The sequence below is a fragment of the Canis lupus genome, chromosome 23, assembly GCF_011100685.1.
Source record: "Canis lupus familiaris isolate Mischka breed German Shepherd chromosome 23, alternate assembly UU_Cfam_GSD_1.0, whole genome shotgun sequence".
Taxonomy (NCBI): Eukaryota; Metazoa; Chordata; class Mammalia; order Carnivora; family Canidae; genus Canis; species Canis lupus.
Window position 1 is genome coordinate 7,173,755 of NC_049244.1, and position 24,994 is coordinate 7,198,748.

General features: G+C 42.4%; 2 protein-coding genes across 32 annotated transcripts in view; one reads left to right on the forward strand and one right to left on the reverse strand.

The window, feature by feature from the left end:
- Window positions 1-2,011, forward strand: part of MLH1 (mutL homolog 1) — a 49,038-nt gene extending 47,027 nt beyond the window's left edge. For all 5 annotated transcript variants that reach the window (XM_038570370.1, XM_038570372.1, XM_038570374.1 and 2 more), the window contains exons 17-19: window positions 739-831; window positions 1,137-1,250; window positions 1,689-2,011. In XM_038570370.1, coding sequence (XP_038426298.1) covers window positions 739-831; window positions 1,137-1,250; window positions 1,689-1,856 — 375 coding nt within the window. In that variant the 3' untranslated portion in view covers window positions 1,857-2,011. The remainder of the gene's footprint in view (window positions 1-738; window positions 832-1,136; window positions 1,251-1,688) is intronic.
- Window positions 2,012-3,619: 1,608 nt separating this feature from the next.
- The window catches only part of LRRFIP2 (LRR binding FLII interacting protein 2), a 108,325-nt gene continuing 86,950 nt past the window's right edge, over window positions 3,620-24,994 (reverse strand). For 17 of the 27 annotated variants that reach the window (XM_038570377.1, XM_038570396.1, XM_038570395.1 and 14 more), the window contains 9 exons: window positions 24,112-24,204; window positions 21,568-21,660; window positions 15,104-15,205; window positions 14,696-14,828; window positions 13,109-13,158; window positions 8,025-8,145; window positions 5,428-5,507; window positions 4,708-4,812; window positions 3,620-4,323 (listed from right to left, as the gene is read on the reverse strand). In XM_038570377.1, coding sequence (XP_038426305.1) covers window positions 4,213-4,323; window positions 4,708-4,812; window positions 5,428-5,507; window positions 8,025-8,145; window positions 13,109-13,158; window positions 14,696-14,828; window positions 15,104-15,205; window positions 21,568-21,660; window positions 24,112-24,204 — 888 coding nt within the window. In that variant the 3' untranslated portion in view covers window positions 3,620-4,212. The remainder of the gene's footprint in view (window positions 4,324-4,707; window positions 4,813-5,427; window positions 5,508-8,024; window positions 8,146-13,108; window positions 13,159-14,695; window positions 14,829-15,103; window positions 15,206-21,567; window positions 21,661-24,111; window positions 24,205-24,994) is intronic. The other 10 variants (XM_038570398.1, XM_038570397.1, XM_038570392.1 and 7 more) reach the window with 2 other exon arrangements.

Sequence of the window (24,994 nt, forward strand, 5' to 3'; positions counted from 1 at the left end):
AGGCCTTTGTTTTATTCTTCAGATAGGAGTCAAGTTCTAAGATAATCCAAGATCAGGGCAAGAAGGCTGTTGTTCGCTCCAGTTAGAAGCAGCACGTGACATCCATTCACGTCTTCACTCCCTATTTGCATTTCTCGGTTACACAAATATTTTCATATCCATTCATGCCCATTCCTGTGCCTGGGGTGAAGGACTCGGGAGAGTGGAGTCCATAGTGCCTACAGGCCACAGCAAATGAGATGATGCCAAGCCACTTGATTTCCTTGTTTCTTCCTTTTATCCCTTAATCTTTGGGGCTTTTCATCTCGATGTATTCTTTAGTTGGTGAACATAGCGAAAGAACAAGTTGTTTTGCCTCATGTCAATACAAAAAGCTTTTTTTTTTTTTTTTTTTTTTTTATTAAGATTTTATTTGAGAGAGAGAGAACATGAGCAGGGAAGATGGGGAGAAGTAAACTCCCACTGAGCAGGGAGCCCGACATGAGGCTTGATCCCAGGACCCTGGGATCACAACCTGAGCTGACGGCAGGTGTTTAACCAACTGAGCCACCCAAGTGCCCCAAAAAAGCTCTTTAAGTGCCCTGCTCTCCTGCCCCCAGTGCACTGCTCAGGTACCAACTCACCCAGAGTGCCCGGTATGAGGACAAGACCTGGAGGAAGCCCTGGGGAAAGGGAACTGGATTCAACTCTAACATTGTATTTCTGATTTCCCTGTCCTGGCCTTTTCTCCACAAACAGGAAGGGAACCTGATTGGATTACCCCTGCTGATTGACAACTATGTGCCCCCTTTAGAGGGTCTGCCTATCTTCATTCTTCGACTAGCCACGGAGGCAAGTGGTCAAGCCATCCCTAAGTGTGTGGGTGCATGTGTGTGGGCTGGAGGGCAAGGGCACAGGGCTGTACCTTCACGTCGAATGAGGAAGATGAAAAGGATGAAAGAGCAGAAGGCCCCACCCCCACCCCACCTCTCCCAGCAGTATTCAGCAGTTCCAGGTTACAAATTGAATGCCTAAACAGTTAACATTTAAAAAGTTAACTGAGCTGGCCATGTTGGAATGGCCACTCCACTTGGAATGAAATGTGTTTATTAAAGCAAGTACCTATGTTGAGGTATTAAATTCTCTCCTTGGACCAGGTGAACTGGGATGAAGAGAAGGAATGTTTTGAAAGCCTCAGTAAAGAATGTGCTATGTTTTACTCCATTCGGAAGCAGTATATATCTGAGGAGTCGACCCTCTCGGGCCAGCAGGTACTGCGGTGATGCACATTAACACCCGGAACTGGAATGAACCCTCACACAACCTTTAGGAAGTTAAATTCGCTGTCTCTGAATTCCTGTGATTAGCTAGCTGTACACAAAAAGGGCCTGAGTGAATGCACTTCCTACTACTGCCAGTGAACATCATAGTCAGGATCAGACACTGTTAGATCCTGCTACAGTCAACACTTCCTCCCGAATGGAAACCAAGTTTCCACGGGAGAAAGTCAGCCTTCTTTTCCCCTTATCTCCTCTCCCACAGTCAGGCCTGTAGGATCCCTAAGAGGATGTTTCAACCGCAGTAGGTAAAACAACCCATTGTAACCAGCAGGACTTCAGGCCTAGTACACGTCAGTCAGGAAACCATGAACACTGGGGTGTGAGAGGGGTAAACGGGGAGGCTTGTGACATCTCACATGTCTTTTCCAGAGTGAAGTATGCGGCTCCTCTGCAAACCCCTGGAAGTGGACTGTGGAACACATTGTCTATAAAGCCTTCCGCTCACACCTTCTGCCTCCCAAACATTTCACAGAAGATGGAAATATCCTACAGCTTGCTAACCTGCCCGATCTGTACAAAGTCTTCGAGAGGTGTTAAACACAGTCACTTGTGGACTCTGGGATATGCAGTTCCTGCACTGTGTCCTGACAAGGATAGGTCTTACGGTTGAAAACTCCCGTTTGCCTTCTCACTAGAAGCACTCTTTCACAGTTGATGGACTAATCAGAAATAAATTGTCCAAGGCGTCCTGACATGATTCCTTATTTAATTTCATCACACTTGAAAGGTGTTCTAGATCCATTTTCCGCTACAGTATACCTCATTATGGTGAAGAATCCAGTAGTTTGAAAGCCCTTTGGGCATCTGATAAGAATTCTAAAAAGGACTTGAGATTCTATAGATCTTGCTTTGGTTTGATTCTTTGTGTATTCTGGTACATTTCTAATATCAGGTGATACAAATTATGCTGATTCACATGCCTTTGAAAAGAGATCCTGGACATACAAGAGGCTCTGGTGACAAAGAGTATGGAGAAAGCTGAATTGATAATCTGTTACTACCTTAAGTAACCAAAGCTAATTAATTTATTTGTAATGAAAAACTTGGAAGAAGACAAAATCCTATCAAGTCTGTAACTAGTGTGCACTTTAACTCAGCCCCCTTTTTAATGGCTGTGAATACTACCAGCTTAAGATAAAGTTGTAGTTATTCTTGTCTGAAGAATGACCATGACATAAAAACACAAACGTAAGCTGTAGGTGCCATTACAATGAGCTGCCTTAACGCTAGCATGCGTTAACAGAAATGTGCAGTGAGCACGAGGAGGAACGCCTACAGTTACTGAGGTAAAATCCAGATTGTGAAGAAGGTTCCATAGAAAAGAATGGGGAACTCTACCTAATGAACACATGGAGCCATTCTGTTTGGAGACTGGAACAGAAGAGACAAATTTGTTGTACCACAAAAGGGGCAAGTCAGGTTCTAGTCAGGTTCTACCACAGAGAACTTCCAAAAGAACTTCCAAGAGGCTCCGTGAGCCCAGCGGGGCATAGGCTGAGCGGCCGGGCCAGGAGGGGGTCTCCATGGTGTGCTGGCTCACAGGACCACATCCTCAGCCTCTCCCACAGCTCCTGCTTGGCTGACTGCTGCTACGACTAGAGAGAATTTATAGGAAATCTCTTCCATTCAGGACAGTGGTTTTCATATTTTTTAAAAGGCTAAATGTTCCGAAGAAGGGGGTATTTTGTAGAGCTCTTCTTCATATTCAGATTAGCTTTAGCATCTGGTTTCAAGTCTAATGTATCTATCTAAGGAGACATTAATTCACTAGACTTTCCCCAGCATTTGTTCTGAAGCCACAACCACCATCTCCATAAAACCACCTTGATTCTGAGGGCAAAAGAGAATAACACATCCTGCAAAGTGGCCATGCTGGATGATGAAAGCCTCTTGAATTGGGTGCCTTTAAAGATGAAACCAAAGTTCTTAAAACGCTGTATATTGCAGATCCTTCTCCTTGCAGGGGAGAGAAAATAAGAGGGGTGGGTGTGGCTGCCTTGATTTGTCTTGAAGCCTTCTCTAACAAAAATGAATGTGTCAGTAGCCAGCTGTGGTCAGCAACAGGGTGCATTTAATAGAGTCTTCAGGCCGACCTCCCCCCACTTCCTGCCCGCCCCCCTCCCCACCGGGCTCGTCTGAGGTTTCATTCCACAGATCAGCAGCAGATGAGATACTTTACATGAGACACAGCACGGCTGATGTTGAAGACGAAGGGGCCCTACTCTTACTTTAAGAGTGTAAGGCTTTGGACTTCCCCGGCCACATGCAATAAAGCAAGTTTTATATACACTCCCCATAAATCTTTTTCTAACATTTTCTTATATAAATTTAAATATTTTACAAAAAAAGGCTTTTCCTCCAAACATAGAAATTTGAGTGAAACATATATTCCCTACCTGTGAACTTGTTTCTTCACTAAAATATAAAGGCTATCTGATATTAAGGGTAAGTGTCTTTTGACTGCTGGAGATGACTGAAGTCTGAATTGCACCGTGGAGAAGGCACTTATGTTTTCCGAGGTCTCCAGTCACGTTATCGCATTGGGCACTCACAGAGTTGCTGTCCTCCAGAACCTGTACCAAGGCCTCCGAGTGCCCAGTCACTGAGGCAGCTGGGGAAAAATGGTGAGTAAACTTGATTCTAAAATTATGGCATAAAAAATAAAAACAGCACGGACCAGTTCTCAGTCTAGAATCAAACTACAAACGAAATCCAGAGTGTTCATTCATGAAGATTCAAACCTGTTTCATTCTCTCATAAATTATAAAATACAAAGGTGGCTATTTTAATGACAAATCTCAAACAGTACTGAAGGGGGTCGGTGTCATTGGACAAAGAGTCAGTCTGTCCGGATGGGACCTGAGGGGCAGCACCCGAGCTGAAGGGCAGCCTCCTACTGCTGTGCCAGAAGTGCAGTCCTGTTGGCCTTCATCTTCTCCAGCCGCTTGGCCAGGTGGCTGTTGGTCATCTCCATCTCCTCAATCTTGTCCAGTGCTGTTCGTAACTGCAGATAGGGAGAGCCTAGTCACCTCACATGGTCACACCCAAAACCCAGTGTCACTTCAGCCGCCCCCACCCCCAAGAAAAGGAAACAGAAGCGCTGGGCCACCCCATGGCCTTGTTTCTCTTCCAGTGAGACTCAACAGGGACACTGAGCAAACACAGGTCAGACTGCAGATGGAAAAACAGACCGGCTCTAAAACACAAGGGAGATTATCCTTTTTCTTAGTCTCATAAAAGTAAATGGCAAGTCATTGCACAGGTGAGAAACTGACACAGAAGAGTAAGAGACTCCACTGCAGCTCCCCTAAGATGGGACCCAAGATTCAATTTCCCAGGCCACAAAGAATCTTTTCTTTCAGGAATGTGAGGCTGCAAAAGCAGGTACCTCCCGCTGGAGCTTCCTCTTTTCAGCCTTCAGTTCGTCCTCCACTTTCTCGGCATTCTCGGCAGCCGTCTTATACCTCAGCACCTGGCCCTCGAGCCGGCTGATCTGTCAACAAGAGAACGTGGGCCTCTGCTAATGGGCACTGGAGCCCCTTTCTCGCAGCCACGATGGAAACACCGCGTCATTACAGATCCCGAGTCATCCCCTCACAGTGAGTCATAGGGCCTCTCAGAACCCGACAGCTATTTATAGATCCAGAAATGTCCCCAGAGAGGATTACAGCTGGAGAGTCATTATGGGGCCAATTTCCCATGTTAAGTTTATGATGAACATATTAAGTGCCAAAGTAACACTGCAGGATGAGACTAAATGGAAAAGCTTTTAGACCTTCTGAAATGTACAATAAGGAATTTTCAAACTACTGTCTTCCTGAAATCTCTTGAATTATCTGGAAAAAACAGAATTACAGCCACAGCCTTCTACGTTTTGACAGCCAACAGAAGGCTAAAGTGCCCTGCTAGGTTTTTCCTGCTGCCTTCTCCACTTTAATACAGAGCTTTTCTAGAGACCCCAGCCCCACCCCCCCACCCCCCCACCCCCGCCCCGCGGAGGCAGCCCAGAGAAACCTAGGTACTCCTGGAGTTAGCCACTCAGATGCAGGAAACAGACATGTTTCAAAGGGGGCATAAATCACTTGGTAGTGCACTGAGAAGTACTTACATTCTGTTCCAATGTGGTTATATCCTGTTCTGCTTTTGAAAGCTTAAATTTGTATTCACTAATTTGTCTATTGGCATCTCCTGGAAGAGAAGAGAACCTGTGTCAGTGCAGGGGTGCCCTAAGGCAGTGACCACCTCTGCTGCCCAGGAGGGGGCTGTGCAGCGGAAGCAGACAAAATCCAAAGGCCTTGGCACTTCCCACAGCGTGGGCCCTACAGCGGCTCTCCTGCAAGAAGCTCTAGTACCCGATATAAGCATCCTTTGGACCAGGGGGTTTGGAAGAAATTTTACTCTCCAGTCCAGCGGCCCCCACCCAGCTCTCGTGCTGCACGCCGCACCCCCCCCCCCCCCCCCCCCCCCCGCGCCTCTGGTTGTCCTCGCCATCCTACTTCCCGGGCTCCCTTCGGCAGCTACACACCAAAGGCCCTACTCTCCCTGCCTCCGTCAGGGCTCTCCTCAGTCTGGTGAACTCCTCCTTCCATGTTGCAGTTTACTTACACTGTCTTTTCTAACACTGATCGTGCTTTCTAAACACTGTACATGTGTGGGGGACGAGCCAGCTCTGCCTTCTTCAGCTACCTTGATCTTGCCAAGGGCTTTTTGCATGTGCTTGATAAACGTTAGCCGAAAGATGCTTTTCAGTAATGTGATTCTGTGATGGGTGGACTTCTAAATCATTAGTTGTACTTCTAACCTAAGAAGTCAGTCATTTAAAATGAGAAGTCGAGGGGTGCCTGGGTGGTTTAGTTGGTTAAGTGTCTGCCTTCGACTCAGGTCATGATCTCAGGGTCCCGGGATCAAGCCCCACATAGGGCTCTCTACTCAGTGGGGAGTCTGCTGCTCCCTCTCCCTCTCCTGTGTGCATTCTCTCTGTCTCTCTCAAAATCTTTAAAAAAAATAAAATGAGAAATTTAAAAGTTCCCTCCAGCAAATCATATTTAACAAAAATCACTCTGAAATCATTATAGGGTAGAATCATAAGGCCTATAGGAGATAAACCAAATCTAACCTATCTAACTTAACCTTTCTGCTTTTCCACATCACTGAGATTACAACTACTTATATAATCTTCAGCGAGAGGATCTTCTCAAGAGTAGTTATGGTCACCTGAAAAGTAATGGGGCTATAAAACTCCTGCTCCCAAGGCCTTTCTGGCAGTGATAGATAAGAGTTCCTACTGCTGAGCTCTAAAACAGAAGGTTCAGGATCTGGGTTTTTTGTTTTGTTTTGTTTTGTTTTTTAATTCTCCATCCCAACCATTTACCAATTATGACAATGTGCTGCTTCCTTCTCATGGCAAACCATCCTTTCCTTCCTGTTTTCAAGAGTGTAAGTCCTTCATCTCTGCCATTTGGTGCTTGCCATGAAATTCCATTCTACAACACGATGCTTACGTCCCCAGGGTTCATTTGCCAGCCAGGCCCAGTCTACCAGGTCCTGCTGGGCCCACCTCATTCTACAGCTGACTCTGGGTCCTTTCCAGATACCAGCTCTGTAACGCTCACCTGCCATAGGAGCATTCACACAGATGGCATGCCCGACCCCCTCAGTGTGGCTCCTTTTGAATTTGCTGCTTTAAACCAGTCTCTTTCAAATCTACCCCTGCCCTCTCTCTAAGACTGCTCACAGCCACTGTGCTGGTCCAGCTGATCATAGCCTCCCAACTGGTCAGCCTGTCTTCATCACACCCGTCTTCATCTATCCTCCATGCCAAAATATTTCTAAAACAAAATACTCAACAGGAAGTATCATGAGGGTCTCAACTGATACCTAATAAAGGACATGACACTAACCTCAAAAGCCAGTATTAAGAGTATTAATAAGCCTTAAACCAAGAAGCCTTTTCTGTTTAGCCTAATGCAAATTATTTAGATGAAAAGGCCATGGAATAACCAATATTTAAAAATAAGTTATCAGAAAAGCCACAATTTAAATTGAAAAAAAAGTCTCCCCTTTCCATGAATGACACATTATCTAATTATATATGAATGGCTGCTGACCTTCCCCTCCCCCCCCCACCATGGAGATTACTGTGAACGCAGCAGGCATTTTAAAACAACATGGGGTCAAAAGAAAGGGAGAAGGACTGTATGAGGTAAACTGAATAGGCTTACTTTGTGGCCTGGTTTTAAATTACATCTATAAAGATTAATGGTTAATAAGAAAAACTTCTGGCAAACTTCTGAAACAATTCAACATTCGTGTGAGTTCCAAACATACCCCTCCACTATCCAAGAGAGTTTTTGCAAGAAAAATGTCACTAGGAAGGGGACCGTATGGGAGCTCAAAGGTGACCCAGCTGTGGAAGAGGACAGTGCCAGGAGGACGCGGATTCCAAAACATCTCTAGAAATCATGGCAAGGAGGGGGAAGAGGACTAATCCAGGTTCTTAATCCAGCCCCTGAAGCACAGAGGCTCCTAGAAGCCTCAGCCTGGCCGCACCACCTATCAGGAATCCATTCTGGGCCGCTGAGGACTAAGCAGTCTTCGTAACTGCTCCCCTCGAGAAACAGGCATCCCGACCCTGGCAACCCCCAAGCCGTTGCGTCCCTGGAACAAAGCCTCCCTCCCGGGCGGCACTGCCCACCGGGCACCTACTCTGCATCTCGATGAACTGCAGGTCCGAGCCGTTGTGCAGCCCCGCCAGGTCCGCAGCTGCGTTCTCGCTCCGGGAGCACTTCTGCCGCTCTTCCTCGAGCTGCAGCTTCAGCCTCCGGATCTGAAACAGAAAGAGAGGTCTGTCACGAAATCCACAGGGCTGGTCCTCGGCCACCCAAAACTGGAGCGCCCACCATGGGGCCAAGGCCAGGTGCGCTAGCCACAAACTGAGTGACGTCAGAAGAAGCGAGCTCCAGGACCACGTGTCCCCATCAAAGCCGCCCTGTTTTATGTAGGCTGGTGGAACAGCAGGTCTGTTCAGCGTTTTTCACTGCTCTTATTAAATTCACTTTTTAATAAAATTCCATGTGCAGTTAGATGGTTTTCTCTTAGAATTAGGGTAAATATTCTAGGTTAAATATTTAGGAAATGAATACCAAAACTTGAAGTCAATTAAAATATTAAATGTTAAATTAGTATTAAATATTAACACATATATTAGGTGAAATATTTAGAAAACCCTGTGTATGCAGAAATAATGTATCAAACACAGTTGATCTACCTTACTTTATCCAAAATAAAGGATGTTCATAGTAGCTTATTCATAATAGCTCCAAACTGGAAATAATCCAAATGTCTGTCAACAGGAGCATAAACTGTGGCACATCTGTACAGTAGAATTACTACCCACCAAAAAAGGGAAAAGCATACTACTGATATGTGCAATGATAAGTATGCCACACGGAAGATGCCAAACAAAAGAGGAGGACATACTGTGTAATTCCAATTATTTAAAACTACAAAATAATATAAAAAAAAAAAAATAAAAAAAAATAAAACTACAAAATACAAACACTAATCCACAGTGACAGAAGAAAGCCAGTCAGCAGCTGCCTGGAGAGGGGGAGAGGAGGCTCAGGAAGGAAGGCTTACTAAGGGACACCAAAACTGGAGAGTTATGAATACTTTCACCATTTTGACTATGGTCATGGTTTCATTAGTATTGTTATGGCTTGAGTTGTATCCTTACGTAATTCATATGTTGAAGTTCTAACTCCCAGTACCTCAGGATGTGAACTTACTTGGAAATAGAGCTACTGAAAATGCATTTAGTTGAGATGGAACAGGATGGGCCCCAATCCAACATGACTGGTGTCCTTATAAAAAGAGCCATATCAAGAGAGACAAACACGTACAGAGGAAAGATGATGTGAAGACATGCAGAATGCTATCTACAGGTCAAGGAATGCCAAAGACTACCAGCAAACCACCAGGAGCAAGAGAAGTATGGAACAGATTTCCCTTCACAAGCCTCAGAATGAACACTGCTGGGCTACCCGGTGGCTCAGGGGTTTAGCGCAGCCTTCAGCCCAGGGTGTGGTCCTGGAGACCCGGGATCGAGTCCCGCATCGGGCTCCTTGCATGGAGCCTGCTTCTCCCTCTGCCTGTGTCTCTGCCTCATTCTCTCTCTCTCTCTCTGTATCTCTCACAAATAAGTAAATTTTAAAAATCTTAAAAAAAAAGAATGAACACTGCTGCCACCTGACTGCAGGCATTTGCTAATCTCCAAAACTGTCCAGACAGAAAATTTCTGTTGCTCTAAGCCACCCAGTTTGTGGCAATTTGCTATGGCAGCCCTCAGACAGTAATACAGTAGGTACATTTGTTTGTACACTTTACGTATGAGTGGCTTATTCTACACCAGTTATACCTTAGTGAAGCTGTGGGGTTTATTTATTTTGCAAACTGAAGAAACTAAAACTGAATCAAATGAAAAGGAACTCTGGGTTGAAAAAAGACAAGGCCCAGTGGACACAAGAGCCCCCCCCCACACAGAGAACAAGGAGATTGGTGAACAGACATATACTGCATGCTGAGGCCCCCAGTCTGGCCTCAGTTCCCAGAATGCTCCCAGCAAGACTGCTCCCTGCACTGAGCACAGGGGGGATGGCTCCGTGCAGACCATCCATCTAGTCTAAAGTAAAGACCAACATTCTCATGTCAAAATTTCCCAACAAAACACCCAGCCACATCAGCCTTACAAAGATAGGGACATCTGCTCAGAGGTGCCCATCAGCATTTTAATTCTGCCCCACCCCACAAAACTTAGGGCCAAGTAAATATACATCAGAGAGCATCAGTTAGGAAATAAACTATGCCAATGGAAGGAAACAGCAAAGAACAGTGACAAACTATCAATATCCTCCGAGATAAGTGAAAATATCTGCATCCTGGAAATGACTGCAGAAACACAAGCCCAATGGAAGTATTCAAAGCTAAAGCTGAAACAATCTTTCAAAAGTAAAGCAAAAGAGATAAAGGGATGGACAAATAGAAGAGAAACAAAAAAGTCAAAGCATTGGTCCCAGAGGTCTACTGCCCCCTCCTTCAGAAATCAGAGCTGTGTTTTCCTAAATGCCTACAGGTCTTCCCAGCATAGATTTGGGGAGCACTACAGCTCAGAACTCCAAGGGGGACAGAGCCTCCCCAGGCCTCCTTTGCCTTTCATCATCAAGGGTCATCAAGGGTCAGTGTGATACTCAGGGTTAAAGGGGCTTCCCTAGCTGGGACCCTGTCACCACTGGTCAAGGGGAAGCCTGGACATTAAGACCAAGTGTGCCACACCCCCAGTGGGGGAAAGGGCAAGCCCTGTGCTAGGAGGAAACCCATGCTCCCCAGATACCCCTAGCCTTTCAACATCTGCCCTGCATGAACCAGGACTAGTTTTTCATTAACCCCATCATAATTATGTCCATCTCAAAGCACTCATCCTCCTGCACTCTCCTCGCAGGGCTCTCTCTACACAGCCACCTTCCACCTCTGCATCTCTCCTAACCCTGCCCAATGCCTGAAACTCAGCCTCTGAATGGTCCCCTCACCTAGTGCATTAGCAGAAACCCACTCTCCCCTGAGAAGCCTGTTCCCTCTGCAGCCTGCTGACCTTCTGGCAAGTTCTCCCACAGCCCTCCTACCACTGAGCCTGAGAATGGAACACATGACCTGCTTTCTGTGCTGTTGCCCAACTTATTCTCCCTCGGTACTCCCTAAAATTCCTGCTTCCAGACCTCCTCCCCTCCAATTCCACATACCAACCACCCCTCATCACGGCTATCACCCTACTCCTCTTCACCATTCAGTTCCTGACCCACACTCCCTCTCAAGTAAAGCCTGGGTACTTTCAAGATTCGTCTAGGTAGAGGCTTTCCCTATGACTGATGGCAGTATCTGGAACACGTCCTCTCCAAGGATCTGATCTTGCCATCTATCTCCTTTTGCCCTCACTACTCTCCCCAGGCACACACTAGAGCTCCCACTAGGCAAGTGCAATCCCTGCATGAGTCAGTCCCATTATCCTCTCTCTAACCTTTATATTCCTGGTCTTTCCAGCTCCCCTCAGGACCCCAAATCCCCAAATCCTTCAATCCCACTGATATTTCCCATCTTCTTTCCCCTGGGTCTTGACATCTTCCTGGATTACCCATTTGCCTCCTAACTCACGTAATCTCTGGGGCCATCATTATCAATATTCTTGTGCACACGTCCTCACCTCCTCTGCCCAGTTACACTCCTGGGTGTACACACCTGCACCTATGTCCACTAAATGTGGCTAGAGAAATGCATAGACTAAGTGTGTTCACACAAACCTCTAGCATACCATCTAACTTACATATTCATTACATCTATTGTTTATTGTCTGGTCTCCTCCCACTAAAATGTAAGGTCTATTACTGCAGGGATTATTTAACTGATTTGTTCACAGAAATATGCCAAATGCCTGGAATAGAGCCTGCTAAGTGGTGGAATCTCATTCAACATTCAAACAACTGAAAAGGAGTTTCAAAAAGAGATAACAGAATATGAGAGGAGAAAACCAGTCAAGAAATTTTCCCAGGATTGAAGATAGGAATTCCTAGAATTGACAACTCCAAATCACATCACTGTGAAACTTCCAAACACTAAGGAGAAAGTATGATAATAAGCTGCTACAGAGAGGAAGGAATCACATACAAAAGATGAAAAATCTGAATGCCCTTGAAATCCTCAACATACTGGCTTCCGTGGAAGCCAGAAGACAATGAAGCAATTTCTTTAAAAAAAAAAAAAAGATGAAGGAAAATGATTCCAATGAAGAAAAATTCTATACACAAACTGTTAATCAAGTAATAGGGTAAAATGAAGACATTTTCAGGCCTCCAAAGTTAAGAAAAATGTATAGCCAATGTACCCTTTTCTCAGGAAGTTACTGGGGGATGTATCAAGGAACGAATAAAAAAGGAGGAAGTAATAGGGCATTACAAAAAGGGAATCCAACCTGCACCACAGGCAGAGGAAATCCCAGGTGGCAAGGACAGGCAGGCCATTATGTTCCCACGGGGCCAGGTCTGACGCTCCAAGAATCAACAAGCAGAACTGAGATAATATTTGGCACATGTGAAAACATTAAGACAAGATTTAACTACTGCTGCAGACATGGCAGCTAAACTGGTAATAAATACACAGGAAACCAAGCAGAGGCAAAAAAAAAAAAAAAAAAAAAGCCACAGTATTAACTCTGGGGGAGTTGGAGCTGTAAAGAGAGAAGGTTGCAGGGCTCCATGGCAAGTGGCGCTTACAAGTCCTGATAACATGCACAGACCGGATGCACACTATGCCTTCACTAGGAGGACGGGATGACAGAGGCTAGATGGTCATCTTCCAGAGGGGTGTCAACAGACCGTGCCCCAAAAAGAACCATCAAGAAACAACGTCAACCTATGAGATAGAAATACACCAGAATGGTACACATGGAAATTTGCTAAACCAATAGGAATGGTCGGGGTGAAGGTGAGGAGGCAGGGCACAGAATTCTCCTCTTCACAACAAGCTTCAAAGAACTATTTAACTCCTTAAACTCCAAATACAATCAATTTTTTTAAAAGAACAGGAAACAACAAATATGAGTTATCTTTTTGTCCTTCAAATCTTGAGTACTGATGTTTGAAAGAAGCACATTTCTTTCTTGTGTACATCTTCATTCGCTAACATTTTGCCATTATTTAGTCCGTTAAATCAACAAGACCTTCCAGTGAGAAGAATGCCTTTACCTGTGATAGTAGCTCTTCCTTTTCTCCAGCAAGTTTTCGTAGCCTGACATCTAAAACAAATGGAAAATAAACTAAATTTGTGATGATACAGTGCCGAAACAATTATTCTTGAAATTAAAAAACTGCAAACATTATCTGATAAACAACTTATAGCTCTCAATATCAAGAGAAATGAAGGCTTAAGTTAATGGTGCAAAGGAAATGTAGTTAGTTATTTAGTGGTTGTGTATTTGTACACAACTGTTAGCTATCAAGGCACTAAATACAACATTTGCTCCCAAGGGCAGTGATTTTCCATTTAAGACAAACCAAAGTACAAAGATCACTTCCTTGTTTAAAAAATGTGCAAGCTTTCACCAGCAGACAGACAACTCAAATACCGGGGTGCTCTCACAGGCTTAATTAAGCCTCACAGGAGCAAACAAAATCTGGGAGAAAAGACAGGCAGGGTAAGAAGGGGCCCAGGTGGAGAGGCTGGAAGAGAGAAAATAGGAACACAATGCTGAAGGAGCACAGACCCACACAGGCTAGTGGGGGAAGTGGAGACCAACTGTGAGCCACAGGCAGGCAGTCAGTAGAGGACTGATCTGGGGTGTGGCTGCAGGATTGCTAGGGCTCACTCCCAAGCAGGCCTTAAAACAAGCTCCTTACACTGAGGGGGACCATAGATGAGTAAAAGCAGCAGCTGACACTGAGCCAGCGCCTCCCACAACCAACTAAGGTTACGACCAAACATAAGAGCTGGTTCCCCCAGTACCTTCCAAATAAGCAGAGGAAGCCCTGGACTGCCCCCAGCCACACACTCAGTGCCTTTTCCCCCTGCCTCGCCTGCATCCTCTGCTGTATCAAAGTGTTCCACTATGTGTTTACTAACTCTGAAAAAGTCCCACTCCTCTAGGAAACCCATACAGAATGAAAACAAAAGAAAAAATATCTTTTTTAAATTAAAAAAAAAAAGTGAGCTGGTGGTTGAGTATCCATGCAATTTTCCTTCCTCTAGAGCAGAATTCTTAGTGGAGCCAATGAGTAGGCATCTGTGTGGCTTCCTGGGAGAGGTGTTATTAAAGTCTCAAAAGCTTAAATTTAAGAGGCTTAGATTTTAAGAGGTTCAGAAACTCTGCTCTAGAAACACTCCTCTAAGATCTGACTTCTTGGTCATCTGTTTCTTGCCTTAAGAAGTGCGGTGGCCAAGAGCTACAGAACCCTGGGATAAGTAGCAGAGCATAAAACCAGATTCTCCAGGAAAAAGAAACTTAAAACATACTTGGGAAGTCCCCTACCAGCCTGCTGGTTCCCTGGGACACATGTGCTGGATCATGTCTTCTGGGAAGGTTTGTATCTAAGTACAAAAGCAATGTGTATACACCAACAGTGCTTCTATCCAGGACCCTTACAATGACCCAGATGCTGGTTTCCCAAGATCAAGGATGGCTAAAGACAAGGTGCCCAGATTTCTTCCTGCTAAGAATTTAGATAAACCTCAGATGGCCCTTGTGTTATTTTTGTTATCCAAGATGGGATATGAGTAAGCCAGAAGTCTAATAGGACAGTGAATCCAAGTCAACATAGCAGCAGGCAGCATCTTACCTAGTGGACCTTCTCCTGCGGACTCCAAGACCTGAGCAGCCTCCTGAGACACCACAGTGATGGCTCCGACCACTGGTTCATGATTGACATCACCATTGGGAGTGCCATCAGGGATTATAACTAAGCCATGTTTCTGTGGAGAAGGAAAAAACCCACCGTCACAAAACATGGCCCACGTGGAAGCAGTATGCTCTGTCGGGCAACTCTGTGACCATAGTTTTGCCACAGGTAACATCCGGTTAGAACTAGTGACATAGAATATAGCTCCGTAGAAGAAATGACCGAAACCTACCAAATCTGCATTGAGGAATGAACGCTGGTTTGTCTTCGGGCTGGGAAAGATAACAGGATGAAAGGAAGAAAGAATAAAGCAGTGAGGGATTGAACTCCAGGCTAAAGCTAACATACCTCTCCTGTCTTCACTGTCTCCTTCAGGTCAGCCAGCTCCTCTCTGAGCGTATCTCGCTCATTCCTAAGGCAGGCAATGTATTCTTTCTGTTTCTCTAGGGCCTGGTTTTAGACAGGGTAGCAAAGGAAAGAATGGCACAGAAAAAGAGCAAGTGAAAGAGGTAGCAGAGAGAACCTAATTCAAATAAACAAAGATAAGGGCATAAAAGACAAGGGAGTAATAAAAGCTTAGAAACTGGCAGTTAGATATGGGAGGAAATACAAGGTCATATGGACACACATCTCCACAGGAGACTTTTAACAGAAACTGGTTAATCGTGCATCAATTCGCCAAAACATGCTCATCACATCAGGCAGGAGAACTGATCTTTCTTTTCCAGTTGATGAAAAAAAACAGGAAAAGGAAGATGAAGACAGCAGTAATATTAAAGTTTTCCTTACTATATTTTCATATGGTGACCAAAACAAACAAACAAATACACTTCATGTTTAACTAAAATTGTTCATTCAAGAAGACAGTGAAAATTCTTAATTACAAAATTAATTTTAAAATGTTTTAATTTAAAAAAAAGTGTTTTAATTTAAAAAAATTTTAATGGCCCTGGAAGAAAAAAATAACCAGTATGCACAAGCTATCTTACTTAAATATTGGCTGTAGTGATTGTTCTTCAAGCAGTATGGCAAAATATTCCTCAAAAACCACTTACTTCAAAATAGCTATCTCCAAAGTGATTCCCAAGGACCTGTTTGTTGCTGTTGTTAATTTAATTAAATACAATTAAAAACCATCTGGTTTCTGGTATACCCTTCTAAATGGGAAAAACAAAATTAAAACACTGACAAAATAAATGCAGCCCACCTATGGAGTGCAGGAGAGTATGGGTTTGGGGATCAGGCTTTTGAGTCCTGGCACGTACTAACTTAACCTATGCCTCAGATTTCTCATCGGAAAAACATAAGGAACAACAGTAGTACTGCCCACGTACATAGTGCGAGCACTGCTGCAGTGGGAGAGTCCCAGGGAAGGCTCAGGGAAAGCCCACCACTTTTTTCTTTCTTTCTTTTTTTTTTGGGGGGGGAGGGAATATTTATTTTATTTTGTTATTATTTTTTAAATTTTCCATAACTATTATCTTTTTTCTTATAAATTTATTTTTTATTGGTGTTCAATTTGCCAACCTATATAATAACACCCACTGCTCATCCCATCAAGTGCCCCCCTCAGTACCCATCACCCAGTCACCCCCACCCCCCCGCCCACCACCCCTAGTTCATTTCCCAGAGTTAGGAGTCTCTCATGTTCTGTCTCCCTCTCTGACATTTCCTACTCATTTTTTTCTCCTTTCCCCTTTATTCCCTTTCACTATTTTTTATATTCCCCACCACTTTTTTTTTACTTGGATCTCCCTTGCCACTGCCTGAATCACAACTGTCAGAGCTGAGACCAACAGTGCAGAAGTAGGCACATGCTTTGGTCATCACTGAAAAATCAGATCTGTTCTATGTAATGAAATAACCCAGAATTCAAAACATACCCCAGGCAAGCAGTCTATGCAGACACCTGACAGCCAGACTATTTTGAAAAAGCCTTTCTCTACACAAGTGTTCATATATTTAATATTTTCTGCCAACAGCCCCGTTAGGCCAAGAAGTTAAACTACAACAGGTAACTTTCCTCTCAGTTTACAGGGTTAGAAACCAAGCCAACTGCTTCATTACTGATTAAATCATTACAGTCTTACTGTGCACCCAAACTGGCAATAAGTAAATAAGGGATGCTAGCAACCACCATCCATGTAGCTCCAACTATATCGTATGCAGTGCTACAAAGACACGTAATTTTGCCCTAATAAATTTACAATTTCTCCCTTATACATCCTGCACTTGTTTTATCTCCATTTCACAGATCAGAAAACTGAAGCTCAAAGAGGTGTTTATATGAATATAATTTTTCCCTCTCAAAGTTGCAGTAAGTGGCAAAGCCAGAAAGTGAATCCATTTCTTTTTGGTTCCAGTTCAGTTTGGTTCCAAAACCTTTGCATACTTTTCTATGTCACAGTCCCAAGAAGGCCACGATTATGTTTCCTTACTGTCATCCCAGATGTTTCTGGAAAAGTAGTCTGTAAGGGCAAGCCCAACCCATACTCACCCAAACTGCAACACCACTATCTGATTTCCTTTCAGCAATTTACATTCACACCATATGGCATGTCTTGCCTTTATATTAATAATTTGAGTTTCTGGCATCATGAGGCATTTACCCTAACACTGCAAGCTAATATTACCACTCTATTACATTAATAACAAATGTTAATATCAGGACAAAAAAGCACAAAGCAATACTTTCCCATCTGTTGACAGACACTTTAACTTCTGTGGGTTAGATATTTGTGGGTTATTGGTAGCTGCGTGCATAGTTATGCCATGCATCACCACATATAACCGGTCAGTGATCATTGCCACAACATGCTCTACATAAACAACACCACTAAATAAATAACAAGATCTCTTAGGAACAGACCAATTTGAAACTAGAAATTCTAGCAAATGCCAGAACGTGCCATTTGCCCCCCTTCCTACATCTTATAGCAATGGATTTTATCTCTACTTTCGAACTTTTTGATTTCATCTTCCCAGAATTATGGACGGGAAAATAAACTACATCCCATAAGTTCTCCCCTTTCACCACAAAGTTTGGAGGCTACCAAAATATCTTATAATTGGAGCAAATGTATTCACATTGGCTCTGAAGTCCTCTGTAGGACCTGACCATAAAACCACTACCCTGTGCTTGCATTTAATAATAGCTCTTACAGTAGATTCCACCAACACCCCCCCCCCTCCCCGCTAGGATAAAAACTACATGCTTGTGGGATCTAAGTAATTCTTTACCCTTGACCTAACCTCAAATTCTAGTGTCAAGAAGCCTGAAAGTTATGTATAACAGGCTGAACTTAGGGGGCAACAGGTTATTTTTCCATGTAATTGCACGGGGCCAGAAATATCTTTAGTCAGAATGGGAGTGAGTCTCATACTGGGCTATCCAGTCCTTTCTATGTACTTATTCAACACATCACCACTTGGAACTTGGAACTGCCTTAGGGCTACAAGCATGACTACAAGGATTGATGAAGGAGAACCAAAGAAAACCAAACTCTAACATGAGAATAATGGCCATGTTCCTTTACCAACTTACTAACTTTAAATCTTGAAAATGAAGCTAGAGACAAGTGATATATTAGGTAGTTAAAGTCACTGACTATACTGAAAATGTGTCTTATGTAAGTCATGGGAAGACCACATCAGGATGGCTACCAGAAAAAAACAGAAAACAGAAAAAAAAAAAAAAAATGGAACCCTTATGCAGCGTTGATGAGAATGTAATATGGTATAGTTGTTGTGGAATACAGTCTGACTATTCCTCAAAAAACTTAAACATATCATTGTCATATTATGCAGCAATTCCACTCCGTGTTATGTATAAACCCAAAGAAATGAAAGCAGGGTCACAAAGAGGTATTTGCAAACTCATATTCACAGCAGCATTATCCACAATAGCCATAAGGTGGAAGCAAACCAAGTGTCTGTCCACCAACAGATGAATGGATAAACATGGTACGTACGGACAATGAAATATTATTTGTCCTTAAAAAGGAAAGACATTCTGACACGTGTCCCAAGGCAGATAAACCTTGCGGACATTATGCTAAGTGAAGTAAGCCAGTCACAAAAAGACAAAGACTCTAGGATTCCACTTAAATGAGGTACCTAGAATAGTAAATCCATAGAGACAGAAAGTAGAATGATGGCTGCCAGGGGCTACTGGGAGAAGGAAATGGGGAGCTGTTTAATGGGCACTGTTTTGTTCTGAAAGATGAAAGAGCTCTGGAGGTGGATGGTGGTGATGGTAGCACAAGAGAGTGAATGTACTTAATACCACCAAACTCTACACTGAAAAATGGTTAAAGTGGTAAACTTTACATTATTATTATTATTATTATATTATTTATATTTGTATTTTACCACAATTTAGAAAGTTTCCTAAAAAGTCAAAGGAAGAACCAACTATCGATACATGCAACTTGGATAAATCTCAAGGGATTTATGCTGAGTGAAAAACATAACCCCAAAGGGTTAAATACTGTATGATTCTATTTATATAATAGTCTTATAATGGCAAAATTACAGAAATGAGAAAGATTAGTGGTTGCCAGGATTTGGGGAGGAGTAGGGGAGGTAGTAGATAAGGCTATAAAAGGGCAACGGAAGAGATCCTTTGCGGTGAAAATGTTCTGTATTTTGCCTATAGCAAGGTCAATATCCTGGCTGTGATACTGTATTACAGTTTTTTTTTTTTTAAGATTTTATTTATTCATGAGAGATACACACACAGAGAGAGAGAGAGAGAGACAGCCAGAGACATAGGCAGAGAGAGAAGCAGGCTCCATGCAGGGAGCCCGATGTGGGACTCGATCCCGGGTCTCCAGGATCATGCCCTGGACCGAAGGCAGATGCTTAACCACTGAGCCACCCAGGCATCCCTGTATTACAGTTTTTGCAAACTGTTACATCTCGGGAAAACTGGGTTAAGAGCATACAGGACCTCTCTGTATTACTTCTTACAATTGCATGTGAATCTACAATTACCTCAAAAAAATTTTTTTTAAGTTAAACTTTTAAAAATAGCCAAAGGATCACATTATTATATATCATACAGAAAGAAGATAGCCACTTATTCATTCAATAATGCCACAGATACTTAAAAATCAAATAATTTCTCTTAACTATGAGCACATCTTTTTGGTAGGAAAAAAACATCTTTTTTGTTTTATTTTGAACAGCTATTTTATTAGAATGAGTGTTTTGGGGTTTTCCTATGGCTGATCCAAAATAATCAGTTTAAATACTAAGATAATTATACAAAATAGAAATCATGGACATACAGATCCATGCTAAAGAAAATTATGTTAAGGTCCTAAACGAAAACCATTCTAGATAGTGACCAGACACTAATGAACCCTTACAAATTACCTGCTTTGTGCCATACATTTTTTTCACATCTCACTTTAAATTCCCCAAATAAAAATGTAAATAAAATCAGCAGTTCATAGTCAAAATCTCACAACTCTTAACAGTCATTATTTTTTATTCCAGAAGGCTCTTCTGGCTTTGGGTGGATTTTTAGACACTCTGTATTTAAATAGTGGAAACTCTTAAAAAGTAAAAAACAACAACAATAAAAAACGCTCTTAAGATGTAATTTTGTTTTCCATATACTTATTAATAATAAGAGGATAGGGAGGCACCTGTGTGGTTCAGTTGGTTAAGTGTCTGCCTTGGGTTCAGATCATGATCTTGGGGATCCTGGGATTGATCAACTGATTGGCCCCCTCTGGGAATCCTTGCTCAGCAGGGAATCTGCCTCGCCCTCTCCCTCTGCCCCTCCCCCCTGCTCCTGTGCTCACACTCGGGCTCTCTCAAGTAAGTAAATAAAATCTTTAAAGAATAATAATAGTAAGAGGATAGGTCCTTGGAGATATGAAAAGAACTGGATACAAGAACCCTCCCCACAATGAAGGGTATGACCCAGAGACATCCAGGCATGTCTATCACAGGTGTTCTGGGGGATCTTTGCCAACTTTTCCCTATGCCACCTAACCTCAAGCAGAACAAATCTTTCTATGTTCTCAGGACAAGGGTTTCCTCTCTCTGCTTCCTCCACCATAGCCCCTCTCTGACAAGGTAAGCCTCTGGCAGCTATGGCTGTGTGGTACCAGTGCAGAACAGAGAGCTTATTAAGCCATGAGATGGGGTACGCGTCAAAGGGTGACACAGGATGAACTGGTGGGAATTTTTCCAGCCTCCTGTGCACTTGGAATCTACCTAAAGTGCTTAGCAAAAGAAGCACTGAAGACTTTCCTTATCTGGGCCCCTGCTCTGGGGAATCATGGGGTTATAATTAGAGATGACGTCATGGTTTGGCAAATCCAACAAATCTTACATTCCTATTCACTTCCGTAACTAAATTGATGTTAATCTCTTCCCATTTTATTCACCAAGGATTTATGGGATGGTAATTACTTGTCCTCCACCCCCCACTCACTGTTCTCTTGCTTCTCATCCAAACTTCTTGCAATGTAAGGATATCAAGTTACCCACAGAGTTTGAATTAAACGCCTGTGGCTGCTTCTGGATAAGAATCCTGGGGAAATAAACTTCCCTAGAAATTTCCTAGTTTGTAGGTTTCACAAACCCAGAGTCTACTAGAAAGAAGAGTTCTTTCCAGGCATAATATTGAGTTTGCCCTGGGAGGTTTTTTTTCTGTCTCCTGCTTATTCACATTTCAGTGTATAAAATGCTCAAAAATAACAGAAAGGACAGATTCTTATGAATCTCTAAGTTAAATTATATTGGTCTATTCCTTATCAATGGGCTTCAGACCAAAGCCCAATTTCATTTCATACCCTAATGTTTTTATCTTTCCAAAGAAGTGTCTCCTGAAGGTCAAACACCTCTTTTGTCATGGTGTCTATTTTCTGCTGCATTCGTTGATTCTCCTGCAGAGGAAAGGGGGAGAGAATAAAAGAGCAGAAAGAAAAAACGGTCGGGGTCCGAGGGAGGAAAACAGTATAAAAAATAAAGCTGATAAAGAAATTTAACAAAGGGAGAAAGTAAGTCTGTGTGATGAACAAGAGAGGCAAGAGTTGCTCACTAAAGGGAAAGATGACATCCAGTGTCTTGGCCACAGGCCTCCCGCTGGCTTGCCCCAGGGGAAGTGAGAAGAGCTGCTGCAAACACAGCTCTGAGGCAGCAAGCCAGCTAGGGTTTCTGTGTACATGCAGCTCCATGTGTGTACTCTTCCTCTGATTACTGCCTTTTCTCCAAACATGGAACAACTTCTAGAGAAGGAAATTCAGATTTGCTTAGGAACACATGATCCTTATCACAGAGAACAAGCAGTAGTTTTAAACTTTTTTTTAAGCAGAACTAAAAATACAAGACATATCTCAGTTTAATCATTTTGAATTTGTTAGCAGAACCTACAACAGCAAGAATATCATGAATTCGAATGAACAGTCATATTTTTAGTTTAGTTTTTTAGAAAAACTAGAATTTAGCATGTAGCAATTCTTAAAATAACAGTTCTCCTTAGGCAACAAGCCTCAATTTATACCCTTTACTGTTTAACAGGTTTTCTTTTAAGAATTATTAGTAAATGATCATCTCCCATTTTCCCTACTTACACATTTCTTATATACTTTAAAATGAAAGACCAAAAGGCATTATTTTGTCATATCCAAGGTTTTCGGTTATACATAGACATAGGTATTAACATCTAAGAAATGTTAATTCTAAACATAAAAACTCCTAAAACTAAGGTCTTTAAAGTTTGTATATCCAGCACCCTTGGCTTTTAAAGAAACCAGTGACAAGTTATGGGAATCAAGCATTATACAATTCCTCTTTTTTTTTTTTTTTAATTTTTATTTATTTATGATAGAGAGAGAGAGAGAGAGAGAGAGAGAGGCAGAGACATAGGCAGAGGGAGAGGCAGGCTCCATGCACCGGGAGCCCGATGTGGGATTCGATCCTGGGTCTCCAGGATCGCGCCCTGGGCCAAAGGCAGGCGCCAAACCGCTGCGCCACCCAGGGATCCCTATACAATTCCTCTTAAGCATAATCATCAAATTAACTTACCCAATTCTGACTTAAGCTACTGAATTTGAGAAGCAGCTGCCAAAGTAGTTTTATTATTCGTTTGAAATCAAAAGTGGGGGAAAGTATATATCTTAATTAGAAAAAGAAATAATAAGTGGCTGGCATATTGACACACAAAAAAGAACACAAAAAGCCAAAAGAGAGGAATACACATTATTTTTAAATACCAGCAGGATACAAAATTTAAATAATATGCTTCATGCCAAAAATGGAAAAACTAGGAGAACTAACTTCAGATGTAATCTGATTTCAAAGGGTTATGTGTCTGCCTTTAGAATTCACAAACTCTACCTGCTTTCAGCCAGCTACATTCAATCATTCTCAAGAATGAAGAAAAGTAACACAAATCCACATACAGAAAAGTAGTCATTTGTTTTCCTCTATTAAGGTTTTTGCAAGTCATTTACAGGGTGAGAGATTAGTGGGGCAGGTCCATTGAAGGAAGAAAGAAAGAGGGAGCAGAACAATGTGGGGGCAGGGCAAGTCCTGAGCAGCAGGAATATGGATGAGTAGGAGTGTGGTGCAGGAGGCATTTCCCAGGGATCATTAGGAGCTGGCCTTCCTGAAATCACTCTCATGTCATCAACATTAAGTTAACATAAGACACCTTTGATAACCACACCAAGCCAGTGGGCAGGATCCTGTCCCAGCATACTTATAAAACATGAGGAAAAACCACATTTAAAAAAAAAAAAAAAAACAGATGCTCACAAGGTAGCAGGAACAAAAGGATAATAAAGGCTTTTCAAAGATTTCTTGGTGGACCCTACTGGTTTGCATTCCTGGGATGCTGCCAACACCATGGCACTTGGGGTTCCTCCAGCAGCACAACCTGCCAACCTTCACCTTTTTGTATGTAAGGTGTCTATCTTGAGTAGTCCTTTCCTTTAGCCGCCTCAGAAATAGATCTACCTCAGTCAAGATCAAATGTCTCACTCCCCAAGAATCCTGTCCCAGCAGACAGCATTCACTACATTCCAAAGATTAATGGTACTTGTAATTTTGCCTTTTGCCCATTTTCTAAGATAGCTTTAGGAAAGAATATGCTTAGGAATAAAAGATAATTACAAAAGCTTTTGCTATTGCAAGGGGGAATGTTTATAAGGTTGGTAGCATTAATTTTTTAAGCCTGACTCTATGTTTCATGTGTGTGAAAATTTAGGGTACAGCCAAGATGAAGAGACAAGGAAACTGTGGCATTTTAACTCCCTTCCCTCCCAACATACACTCCCTTGTCACATTCAGTGTATTTTGTTCAAAATTAAGTATTTCACAGTTCATGCACATACCTCAATAAGCTCATCTCTCTGTCGAAGGCCTTCTTTAAGTTCATCCATCTTATGCTGCAGCACACTACACATATGTTTCTGCCTTTCTAACTCCTGTTAAGAAACAAATGATACAACTGACACAGATAATGGCACATGACAAACTGGAACATCTACAATATAGTAATACAGAGGTTAAGTATGACCTCCAGAAACACACTTGGACTTCCCATGCCTGATAACTTAGAAAAATTCTGAAAAAAAGAAAAGAAAAGAAAAGAAAAATTCTGTATTCTATGGAAAGATTCAGAAAATTAACATTTTTCATCTCCTAGGACCATACATCTAGAAAATCCAGACTAATGGGTGGCAAAATTACTAAGAACAATGAGATGACTTAATAAAGTAACAGGTTATAAAATTAATATGTAAAAGTCAATAATCTGGGCACCGGAGTGGCTCAGATGGTTAAGCGTCTGCCTTTGGCTCAGGTTGTGATCTTGGGGTGCTGGGATTGAGCCCCAAGTCAGGCTCCCAGCTCAGTGGGGAGTCTGCTTCTCCTACTCTCTCCCCCCTCTCTCTGCGTCCCTCTGTCTCAAATAATAAATAAAATCTTTAAAAATAAATAAATCAAACTCAATAACCTTTATAAGTATAAAAATCTAGAGAGAAAACATAATAAATGCAATATCAAAGAATAAAATTTTTTAAATGCATGTGTAAACTTATAAGAAATACTCAAAATCAGTACGAGGAAAATCATATAAAATATTCCTGAGGGACAGAGAAGAACCAAACAAATAGAAAAGCACACCATCTTCTTGGATTAAAAAAACCTCAGTATCATAAAAATGCCAGTTCTCCCTCAAATTAATCTACACATTTAATGAAGTCCAAATAAAAA